General features: G+C 47.2%; 3 protein-coding genes across 3 annotated transcripts; 2 read left to right on the top strand and 1 right to left on the bottom strand.

Annotated features, from left to right (window-relative positions):
• Positions 1 to 1020: 1020 nt before the first annotated feature.
• Positions 1021 to 1524, top strand: LAJ45_04170 (uncharacterized protein; the record flags this gene model as incomplete). Its single annotated transcript, XM_046113751.1, has 1 exon — positions 1021 to 1524. One exon carries the CDS (start codon positions 1021 to 1023, stop codon positions 1522 to 1524), a length of 504 nt encoding a protein of 167 aa, XP_045972853.1.
• A 1525-nt stretch (positions 1525 to 3049) lies between these two features.
• Positions 3050 to 5089, bottom strand: LAJ45_04169 (uncharacterized protein; the record flags this gene model as incomplete). Its single annotated transcript, XM_046113750.1, has 1 exon — positions 3050 to 5089. The coding sequence occupies one exon, from the start codon at positions 5087 to 5089 to the stop codon at positions 3050 to 3052; it is 2040 nt and encodes a 679-aa protein (XP_045972852.1).
• A 978-nt stretch (positions 5090 to 6067) lies between these two features.
• LAJ45_04168 (uncharacterized protein) lies at positions 6068 to 12188 on the top strand (the record flags this gene model as incomplete). The annotated part of the gene is made up of 4 exons (XM_046113749.1): positions 6068 to 8987; positions 9042 to 9580; positions 9646 to 11119; positions 11170 to 12188. 4 exons carry the CDS (start codon positions 6068 to 6070, stop codon positions 12186 to 12188), a joined length of 5952 nt encoding a protein of 1983 aa, XP_045972851.1.
• Positions 12189 to 12511: the final 323 nt, after the last annotated feature.

Here is a 12511-nt window from a genome sequence, read left to right as displayed (position 1 = left end):
CTCACAGAACATTCGCAACGACAGTGGATATATAGCCATTCCCGGGCAGACAGTATACAAGCGTAGAATAAGTGAGAGTACAAGTCGCAGCAGCGGCGGTGCTTGTTGATCATCCGGTGAGCACGGAGGGGGAAAATAGTCATGCAATATACGCTCGGGAGTCAAACTGATATAGCAGAGTGGCAGGCATGAACAAAATCGGTAAAAGGCACGCGGGCTCTGGACGACTTATAATAAGTTTCCTGGGCCGCTTTCAAACAGTTGTCGATAAGAGGTATTCTGGTATATGATTTTAACCGTTCTTCTTCGTTGTTGGATTAACTAATCCAAGTATTTGATAGACTCGTAAACATATGGGCCATATTATAGGCTATAGGGTGTATAATTAAGGGCTACTTCGATCAACATGCTATACATGCACATGTGTTGGAATCTCTTTGGAGCTCCCAAGCATACTATGTCGTAGAGATTCTGGTTTCGTCCATTTTGTTGTGAGTTTGTGAGGTGAAGCTTAAGCTAACACAAAAGCGTAGTTAGATATACAGTGGAGTCTCGATAATAGCATATGGTCGGGAACGGATTTTCGTGTGCCACTATCGGGGATATGCTTGTATCGAGAACAACTTTGCCCGTACCGACTCGTTTGGGATTGCCCAAACATATGCTACTATCGAGGATATGCTATTATCGAGGTTGCTACTATCGGGACTCCACTGTATCATAGTAATTCTATGCCCTGTCAGTTAAGAATCTGTATTCGGGGCAGAAAAGAAGAATCCGAATATAAGATATGTGCCAAACACTAGGGACTCAAATTCAAATGAGGAACTCTTACCACCAGAAAATCATGTTCAAAATTCCCTCATACTTACTCGAGTATAAAGCCCAAAACCAACGTCGCCGTACTAACAACCGGCCAGTTCGGTGCATAGAATCATCATGAGGCCGTAGATACCAGCCTTTATAAGCTGATAAGCCCTCTATATCCACAACATAACTATTCCTCCATAGCCCTAAAAAATGCTAAACTCGCACTCCCATAATATGGATATCACACCCACCACACCCCTTCTTAGCCCTTACTCAAAGGGCCATGCCAGCGTCCCATTTCTATCTCGCCGCGATGACGGCTTCCTGCTCAGTTACGTCCCGGGCGGTAACGCAATGCACCACTTCCTGCAAATGCTACGGCGCTACTGCCAGAACCTCGACTACTACATGGCGCGGTGGTTCAGGCTGATAAACACAAGCCCGTTTCCGTTTGATTACATTCGCTACATGCAGCAGATTCTGCTGCCGAGGCTAAAGGTACTGACAGAGACGTTTGAAATAGCGACAGTCAACTTCAACACGCGTGAGGTGATGCAGACAATGGATATGGAGAGGTGGCTGAAGATGGTAAGGACCGATGTGGAGTGGTTTAGGAATGAGGGTTTGGTGAAGAATAAGGGGGAGAGGAGTGATATGATACAGTTGGGTATATGCGTGGAATGTGGGATGCATTGGGAAGGTATGGGTAATTGATGTATTTTGGAGGTGTTTTTGTTTTAGTTTATGTCTTTTTGTAACCAAATAAAAGAAAATAGGATTGAATAACTTTCACTCGTGCCTTTTTATATCCCCACTACCACGCGTAGCTACAGTATTTCTTTTCGACTTATAATATTCATACATATAGATGTTACCATGCATGACGCCTGGATACTCTAGCCAGAGAATATACTACATGTCCATTAACATTTGAAGTTAGCAGTGACTAAAGCTTTCCCAGATGTGATTGTTCTTAGTTCCGCTCTTCGGCTCCGTCATACCCTAGCTACATAACATGTCGAGTCCATTTCCCCGGGAAGCTCTCCACCAGTAACATATTATAGACCCACATGTAGTGGGTCAGATATCGAGTGCGTGTAGGAGGTGTTTCGAAGGAAGTATCGATGATGATCAGAGGAAATCACCTTGAAAAGTTTACAAGCTTCCCCTTGGCGTCATACTAATGCCACGTCTTCGCCATGACATCCTTAACCTCTATTGTACAGTCGCATTCGAAAAAGTACTGGCACCCTACTATATTGAGTCGTTCATGAATTGTAGCCCACCAACAATCATGGCACTCGCGCATACTCAACTTATTGATAGGTATGACCGCAATAGAGACATTGCAGCTCTCTCTGGCAATTGTCTCGAATATGAAAATTGAAAAGCAGAAAGGACTGCCTCGTGAGTTTGGCTTGGAGGTGCCAATATTTTTCAAATGCGGCTGTAACCACACACACCACCTAGTTGAAGCGAGTGACATTCTGTGTTTGTGAATCGTAGCATTAAGTACACGTATGTGTAGCGAATCGCATAACTAAATGCCAGCTCTTATCCCGAGGCGTGCACATAACTCGTTTAACAACTTCTACACAGGCATCAAATTATATTATGGTGTTGCTGTGGCAGGAACGATGATGACACCACACTGTATGCAGTACCATCCCCCACCAAAACCTATCCTTGGATATATTTCCCACATCATAAGGATTGAGTGAAATACGCTCACGATATCACAAGGCGCTACTGTGCAATCTGAGTTTAAAATGTGTCGTGAGATGCAGAGCCTACTACAAGAATCATTTCCAGTCTGACATATACGCTTTTCGTGCAGATGCCATACCGGTGATGTTATGAACTCCAAAGGTTATACAATCCCGCGCACGCGAACCATAAATAATATTACCGCTCCCGATCCAGAGTAATACAGACGTATAAGCGTACAACATACAAGCCGAAATATAAAAAAGGAAAAAGAAAGAAAAAAAGAATAGAAACTCCCAAGACAAGGTTTTTATCTGATATCAAAACGAGAAAGTAAAAAAAATGGAAGAAAAATAAGTAGAAAATAAGAACAAGATGGAGCAGAAAAGAAGTTATAACCCACAACAAGACAACCTATTTACTTTTTCACGCCTGAACTCTTTAAAACCGACAATCTGGGGGGTGCATAGAAAAAAAGAAGAAGAGCGTAACAAGATTAATAGAAGATGGAAGATAGAAATACACAATGAATCTATGAGTCTTGCAAGAATCCCACCTTTCTTTTCCCCTTTGAACTGGTCCCCGGTACCGGATTCGCCTTTGGCAAGATAGCACGCCTGTTCGACGCTGCGCCTGTCGCACTAGCTACTGCCACTGCCAGAGTCTTTGAATCCTTGATCGCTGCCACAGCGCTCGACTCCTTAACATCCATGATGACAATCCTGCAGCTTGTACCCAGCAATATCCGCGCAACGTTCCCCTCGGGCGTGCTCACACTATCGCCATCCCACTCGCCGTCCTTTGTACGGCCAGGCGGAATAACGTCGACACCAGTGACGGTAGCACCGCCGCAGTTCCACCCCTCTAACACAATGAACTCCTTCTCCGCTTTGCCATCCTCCCCATTCCAGAGCCCCATCCCGAGTGTGCCGGACTTGTGGGAGCGCTTCTGCATTTTGGCCTCCTCGACTCTCCAGAATTTCTTCAGAGACGGGATCACCATAACTACACTGCCAAACACAAATGTGATCGTCTCGTCGTTGATTTGAAGACCGCCCATTGCTGTTGTCTTCCCCTTGTCCAACACGGCAGTGCTGGAAAAGAAGCTACTTCCCGGAATCGCAGTGACAGTGAGGAACCCTATACCACCAGTCATATCTCTCGCGCTGCTCCCACGGCGCCTACGAATCGTAGTACCGGTTCCGCCGGACATAACGCTCATCGCACGGTTGGATGGGCTTCGGCCGCTAATCTCGCTGACAGATTCGTCGTAATGGTTGGAGTGAGATTTACGGTTGTTGTACCAGGTTTCGCCGACAACACCCCCAATGAAGAAGCCGGTCACGGATGCTTCATCGAGCTTTGAGAGAACGCCTTCAAGGTCCCAAACACCCCATTCTCCATCTTCACAGAGAACGATAATGCCGCGACCGCCGGTAAGCCATTCGGCACCAAGGATCTTTTTTCGGCGGTCCGAGGTGCGTGAGAAAGAAGTATAGAAGCTGCCGAGCCAGGATTTCGTGCGCGTGTCGAGAATTCTTACTGCACCTTTACGATCCACGACCAGAAGGTGTTGACGGCGTGACTTTGACGTGGGAGAGGTGTTGAATGAGAGAGAGGTCGCTGGGGCGTGGAGGAATACATTGATGGGCCTTGAGGGCGTTTTGAAAGTCACTGGGAGCGAAGATTTGCGCGGCGGGGGATGAAGCGATATGCGCCAAAGTAGGATCAGACCGTTTGTATCTGCAGAAGACGAGGCAATCAAGATATCCCAAGCATCGGAGGTACCGAGCCGGGGTGGGCTATAGGAACCAGGGGATCCGCTAGGGGTCCGTCTTTCTGAATTCTCGTGGGAGAAGGAGCTGTTGGCAGACGGAACAATAGTGACAGATACTGCACTTGGTACTTCTTTGTGGCCATAGATTCCGGTTCCAAGGACAATAACATGCTCTCGCTTCTTCGTAGACTGGCTTGATGATGGGGGCGCTCGTGGGAGAGTTATCAGCCGGACGGACCGATCAGCGCATGTGGCCACTATCAAGAAATTCTTCTGGAGGAGATCATTCGGGAGCCTGCTCATCGAGTCTTCTTCGTCATCATCACCCACACCCCGTGAGGCTTCTAAATCTGAAGGTAGGATAGAAGCCGGCGGAAATGAGATATGGTGAACTGGTGTCCCAAGATGAACTGTGTATGAACATGCAAACTGCTCCTCATCCGCCGGCTCCGGCTGTTCTTCTGTCTCAGCGCCGTTGATCGCGTTCTTCTTTGACGGCGGACCGTCAAGAATCATCATGTCATCACCATCGTCGTCACGCGCAATAGCCTTCTGTTTCCCTGAAGACGCGTCCTTCGATGGCTTCTTCGATGTCCCCTTAGCGCGCCACAAAATAGTAAGTCCGGACTCATGGGCGCATATCAAGACCTCAGAGACTGTTGTTGGGCGGGATTGTAGAGAGCGAGGATAAAACTGTGAGGTGTAGATGTGAGAATGTGGGAGCTCGTAGGTGAGCTGCGAGAAAGCTGAGAATGAAGTATCTTTTGATGAGAGGCGAGCTGTTTTCGGGGCCATGATGATGATGGCTGATGCGATAGTATCTGATGTCTACGGGGGGCTTGTCGAAGGGTATGATGATGGAGTTATTCGAGGTTGACGCGATGGATAACAGAAGCAATGATCATCCACCCGGCTTGGCGCGTTTGGTCGATTTGGCGATGAGGATGCAACGTTACCTCATAGGTGACCCCAGGCCCCAGCTAACCAACGCCTACCCTAAGAAACAAATTAAACAAAACAAAACAAACTCTACACAGATATAGATCACAAACTTCAATTAATCAATGGATTGTACAAGTACATTCTCTCTGGCTCTACACGATCTACCAAAAAACGCTAGATAAATTTGTTCTGGCTTGTACGTGTATGATATACGAGGCATAAGCTGGTAAATTAAAGGATTTCCCTTCACGATCTGGATATCAATGGGTTTTTGTTGTGTATGTATAATGCAGTCTTTTAAGTTTGAACGCATGCATCCTTCCGAAGATACCTCGATGTTACACAGCCATTGAGTGGTAGAGTACCTGGAAAAGCTTATGCCGTGTTCCTTGTTTAGTTTCCTGAGCGTGTGGGTACAAGTGCCTCATGTACCAATCTCACAAGGCGCAAGGACCGTACTCGCGTGCCTATGGGCTTAGATCCGGGTGATGTCTCGTGATTCATTTCTTGATAAACATCGTATATCATAGATCCAAGATTTTAATGTGTAATAAACATGTCTACTCGAGAGCTGAGAAATACTCAAGGTTACAGTGCTCTAGCTAGTACCGATTGCTGCTAAATCTAATATATACATGTAGCTCTACCCAGCTTCTCAAAATATGGGCCAGGGTTGCTCCGCCAAGCCCTGCAGAGCCGCAGTTTCACACAGACATGGACCTACGAATGTTTCAGCATCACGCGTCTCCCCACCAGGAGTCCAGGACATCCCCCGCCTGATGTTCCAAAACCCCAAATAGATATCACGATTTTCACAAAGCGTTCAATTCGATGTCCCGGATTTCGTCTCTTGGTCTGCACACTCCTGCAGCTCTCCCGTACTGTATAACCGAGTCATTACTACCTGATCCCCCACCTCCAAACTCCTACACATTCACCACAGGTTTACCACACGAAGAGCTTCTAGTCACTGGATCTGCTGTAATATGGTCCCAAGGCGGCGTGATTCGTCGTGTGTTTCGCTATGACGTTGAAAAGGAGCCAGTACAGCAAGCTGTGCTCACTTGGTTCTCCTCCGATGACCCCCAGGATGCAATTCACCATGCACATGGGAGCTCATCTCCAGATGAGGATGGCGAGGGAAAATATATCAACGGCCCCGAGGGAAACAAGAGGAAAAATCAGGACATGCCCGGTGGAGGTAGCTCGAAGAAAAGGGTCAGCACCTGGAATTCAAAAAGCAGGACATATGCTGCACAATTAGGAAGCTTCCCTAAAGCTCACGGTACCGTCGGAGGGGGTGGGGGAATGGTTTCTACAACAGGCGATATCGACGACGAAGATTTTATACCAGGGAAGGTCAGGGCATTGGTCGTTTTTCTAAAGAGTCAGGCATTTGTCTACTTTCTGTCAGGAACAAGTCATGTTATCCACTTGCCGTTCGAAGTCGAGCGTGCAATGCCAGCTCCTCATGGGTTGATCTTACAACGAAAATCACAGATTCTTTCAGTGGCTTCACCAGGTCCATTTTCTCCTGGAAATAGCTTCAATTCTCGCCCAACCGTCAATGCAATCAAAGACTCCCCTACCCTCTTCTCTCTAACAGATCCTCTTTTGGAGGTCGGTTTAATTGTAACATCCTCCAATACACCTTCAACCGAAGATCTGATATTTATATCACCAACATCTGAGCTTGACGCTTCTGCCACCGAGGACACCAGCTCTAGACTTAATAACTCGGTTAACCCAGAAGTAATCTTTGCCGTTACTCGAAACTGGGAAAGGACACATATCACTGTTTGGAATGTTCGTTACATTCCCCAAGAGCCGCCAACAAATGCACAGCGCCGTACACCAAGTGCCTCTGGTACAGCATCTCGAAGGCGTTCCTCTTTTGGGCCTGGGACAGGTGGCACAACCCCTGTTTCTGGTGGTGGTCCTGGCTCCATTGCGTCTACATCAACAATTGTTGGTAATCGGGAGTCACTTGGGCCATCAGACCTGGCCTCTCTTCCCGACCTCAATGACGATTTTGACGCGGGCGGAAGAAGAGGTAGTCGACGTGTATCTTCTCTTGTCGCAAGAGCAGACTTATCTGCAAATCATGATAGGCCTAGTCGATTCTCTGATGTTTCGGGGTCCATTAACGCTTCTTTCGGTTCCCAAATTCCCACGGCGCCATATAATTCGATGAATCTTGATAGTGAACAGCCAGTCGATGAACTTTTGAATGAACTTAATATGGGCGCTCTAGGGATCGGAATGGGGGGTCTTGGAATATACGATGGGGAGGGGTTACGAAACGAAGTGCTTATGAGTAAAATTGAGAGCTACCCGTTTAGATCATCTCTCGGTGAAGTGAGTGGCAAAGCTGGCCAGTTACCAAAAGTATTTACCCTACACGCACCAAGCTCTTCAACTGCTGCGGCAGCAGTGGGCAAGGAGAGTGGCGGGAAGAAAGTCGTTCTGTGCGTTATGAATGTCGAGGAAAGTGAGCTACTTTTGGTTACTTTCTTATTGCAGATTCACCCTTCAATTCCTCGAGGATACAGCCGTAGGTCTAGCACTAGATACGGATCTGTGACAATGGGATATACCCCTGTATTTGCAAACATGGAGAGGAAGAAGGGAGTTCTTGATGCAATCAAGATGGAAGACCACGGTGCCTCTCGAATTCTTATACTCACTGATGATGGGGAGTTACAATTATTTTCTCCCTGGGGCCCTATTATTCGGGTTGCCTTGCCGCCAACGTTATCAAGATGGAACACGAATGTTGTGGGCGAGGATGGAAGCAGAAGGGGCAGTCGGAAAAAAGGGTTTGCAAGAAACTTGTCGACTAGCCCAGATAAATATGAAGAACTGCGTCACTCTGAGATAGGTGGTAGGGTTACAGTCGTAGATGGGGATGGTGTAGGACATCGAATTAGCATCACGATGGCGCCCAGAGAGACCGCAATAAAAACATGCTTGGAGACGTCTAGGGTAATCCTTGGGGCTTCCGCAGGCTCACCTGTGGGAGAGGGGATGTGGGCTTCGTGGATTGAAGTTGGAAAGTGGCTTGGTATTAACACTAGCCCCGAACCTATTGTATCTTCTCGTGGCCAGTCCAGTCAACAAAAAGTCCCTGAAGTGGATGAATGGAAAGCCTTTGTAACCACCCTCTTTTTACTTGCAATACCTTCATTGCCGGAACCTAAACCGGCCGGAAGAAGAAAAAGTGCTGGGTTCGTGAGAAGTGCAAGTCTCGTAGCTTCAAAGGAGTGGGAAGATTTGGTGGTGAGTGAAGGAGAATGGGGGAGCGGTCCGGAGTATTTGAAGTCACCAGCTTGGTCATGGATGGTCGAGGAAGAGGACAATCGCATTCTTGCGCAGATGGAGAGTACTGCTCATAATACGCCAAAATCCAGATCACATTCTACGCCCGAGACGAAGAAAATGAATGCTTTTATCACCGAGTGTATCTCCCTAGCTAGAGATTTCACAAAGACTCCCATGGGCCAAGCAGTGAAAGACGAATATTACGGTGGAGATGGAGGTTTGGAGCCCCTCAGAAAAACTGGGTTAGCAATGTTACTGGTTGCTTTGCACTTGGTAAGGGAGGAATGGAAACTGGACGTAACTATGGAGGGTGCAGGGCGCAGGCTGTGCCCTGTTTTAAGACAACTTGCAACTTGGCTGGGTTGGTCTGAGTGGATCGAAGAATATATGCTCGAGGACGTGGAAATGTCATCATGGAAGTTTGATGAGAGTACGTTGAAAGACCCTTTGTTCTCTATATACATTTTTTGCTGACGGTACCCAGCGAAAATATCGAGCATTGAGGTTCCTCCACAGCCGTTTAAAGCCCCTTCGATATACGACTGGCTCATAGGATGCCTAGAAGGTACAAACAATGGACCGTTTATGATGCTGCAAGATATTGTTACAATTCCGGTATCCTCACCGACAGGAAGTCATTATTCTACCACTTCCCAATCTCGTGCAAGAAATCCATTTTCTCCGCCTCCAATGCCACCGCCACTACCAACACAAAAACGTGTGTTTGCTAGACTTACACCTAGGACAAGGATTATCACCGAACTTTACACCACCTTGACAACTCCTGGCTCTACCGATGTAGATGTGGTTGCTCGAATGGTAGAGCTGAAGATGAACACCACGAGCCTAGAAAGGTTGCCAGAAGGGATTGCAGTCCCTCTCCGGGAGGCTGTTGCCCGGTGCCAAGAAGAACCTCCGACTACTTGGGGTGCACAGGCATTAGACCTGGTAGGAAGAAAAGACCTGAAAATGCTAATTGACCCTGGGAAGGGAAGGAAAGAGGGCGGCGCCAAGTGGCAGAGTGTAAGAACCCCTTTTGGAAGAAACATATCAAGCCTTTAGTTAACGACATATTTTAATATTAATAGACTCCAACACATGAGGCTACAAGGGATGTTCACGCAATTTGCAACTCAACCTTTGAAATTGAAGCGATTGGGTCATACGACCATCTTGCCGAACATGATAGACAGGCGGTATCGCGATTAATATTTAAAGAGGACCGGCGTACTGCCGAAGCGGCGAAACTACTTTCCTCAGTCAAGCCCGCAGTCGCTAAATGTATTCCCGAGCAGCATTGGACTGAACAGGACACACTGAACGCTCAAAAAGAAATAGCCCAAAATGTCGCGGTGAGAACATTGTCGGTATCACCCGGGAGAGGATTGTTTAATTTCTCCTCCAGGATTCCTTTGTTGACAGAAAAGTTTCCTATTTCTGCCTTCAATCTTTCCACGGTAATGAAACCAAGTAATACAACTGTCTCAGCAGATAAGGTCACTTATAGCGAGGAAAAAGTTTGCTGGGCCTTCTTCCACGCCGGCGTCTCAGCAGGCGTGAGCATCTCAAGAGAAGCCAAAGAGATTGATACCAGCTGGATTGTGTTTAATAAGCCCGCGGAATTGACGAATCGCCACGCAGGGTTTTTATTAGGCCTGGGAATGAACGGACACCTAAAAAGCATTGCTAAGTGGCATGCTTTCAATTATCTTACCCCCAAACACACAATGGTATCTATTGGACTCTTGCTGGGTTTGAGCGCGAGTTATTTGGGAACCATGGATACAACAATCACGAAACTGCTCTCTGTACATGTCACTAGGCTTCTACCGCCTGGCAGTGCAGAATTGAATCTGAGTCCTCTTACACAAACTGCGGGAATTATGGGTATCGGATTATTGTACGCAAATACACAACACAGAAGAATGAGTGAGGTCATGCTCAGCGAGATCGAGTATGTCGAAATAGTGGATAGCTGTGTTCCTAGTGATACATTGCGTGATGAAGGATACAGACTTGCGGCCGGGTTTGCGCTCGGATTCATCAATCTGGGCTCTGGGAAAGATCTTCGTGGTCTACATGATATGCACCTTGTTGAGCGACTGCTCTCATTGGCTGTTGGGAGCAAGAAAGTCACAGCCGTTCACATACTCGACAAGGCGACTGCAGGAGCCACTATCGCCCTGGCACTGATTTATATGAAAACCAACGATGAGGGGCTAGCCAGGAAGGTAGATGTACCGGATACTATTCATTTATTCGATTACGTCCGTCCGGATATATTCCTACTTCGGACTATCGCGAAGAACCTCATCATGTGGGACAACATACAAGGAAGTTTTTCATGGATCAAAAGAAGTTTAGTCCCATTCTTGAGGGGGAGATACAAGTTGAGCATAACAGATGTTTTCGACCTGGACAGTGAGGATTTGCCATTTTTCAATATCATAGCGGGCCTGTGCTTTTGTATTGGATTGAAGTTTGCAGGGAGTGGAGATGAAGAGGTCAGAGATGTTTTGGTCCACTACTTGGATCAATTCATCAGGCTTTGCAATATGCCTGGTAAGCTCACCTTTGCTATCTTAGAAGACGAATATTAACCCATTAAATAGCACGCAACCACGATCAAAAACTCACAAGGGCAACGTCGAGAAATTGCCAAGACCTTATAGCGCTAGCTGCATCAACTGTAATGGCCGGGACAGGAGATGTGGTGGTGTTTAGGCGATTGAGGAAACTCCACGGAAGAATCGAGCCAGATGTCACTTATGGAAGCCATCTTGCTGCACATCTAGCAATTGGAGTTCTTTTCATGGGAAATGGCAGTTTTACCTTTGGAACCGGAAACTTGGCAGTCGCATCTTTACTGTGCGCATTCTATCCACTATTCCCAAACACTGCAATGGACAACAAGTCACATCTTCAGGCATTCCGGCACATGTGGGTACTCGCTGCAGAAGCAAGATGCCTGGTTGCCAGAGATGTTGATACCCATCGGCCGTGTGCAATCCCTATCACCATCACGTTAAGAAACGGAGAAGAGCTTCATAAGTCTGCGCCTTGCCTATTGCCCGAGCTTGACCGCGTTGCTTCCGTTACCACTGCTTCCCCACACCATTGGACTGTTGTTCTGGATTTCGCAAACAACCCGCAGCATTTAACGAGCTTCCAGAATGCTCAAACAATCTATGTGCACCGTCGTACAGCCCATGCATCTACATCGACGGTCTTCCAAGCGACATTACAAGCCTTAGATGAGACAGAGACCAACAACTCATCACTTGAGTGGCTTCTTGGTCTTCGGGCCTTTAGCTCACTAGACAAGTCCGAAAGGGCCCTACTGTTACCACCCCCAATAGCATCAGCCGAAGGCGCTGGCACAGCAGCCGCGGCAGGCGGGATCCAGATGGCCACTTTCGAGAGTAACATCGTCGATACTAAACTTGTGCTGGAAAATGACTCAGTCAGTGGCGTTAATAGAGATAGATTGAAGGGTGTGAGGTTGTTGTTTGCGTTCTGCGAGCGTATGGGCGAGGAACGTGGCTTGTGGTTGACGGCGGAAAGTGTAGACCGATTGAGAGCAGGTGTCTGGACCGCATTTTCGGGAGGAGATGGGAGGGGCAAGACCTAATATTACGATGCATAATGAAATATGCTTTTTATTGTTTAGGCGTTAGATTCGGTTACGTTGGCGTTATAGGATAAACAGCGAAAGATATCATAGCATTAGCAAACTTGTATTTCAGTTTACTATCGATAATTTAGGAGCAGAGGCCTAGATGCAATATACCCTTTGTTTTTAGACAGCCATCTTATCAGTAGCCCGACCTCTGAGCGTTCTAGCCCTACGGCCAGGACAATTCACGAGTTATTTATCTCGAATTAGCTGCTACAATAGGGACTGAATTTGTGACCAAACGAGTGATATTTCATGACTAAATTGACCCTAAGTAC

The sequence above is a fragment of the Morchella importuna genome, assembly GCF_003444635.1.
Source record: "Morchella importuna strain M04M26 chromosome Unknown Morimp01GS010, whole genome shotgun sequence".
Classification (NCBI taxonomy): Eukaryota; Fungi; Ascomycota; class Pezizomycetes; order Pezizales; family Morchellaceae; genus Morchella; species Morchella importuna.
This window is presented reverse-complemented; position numbering and strand designations above follow the sequence as displayed.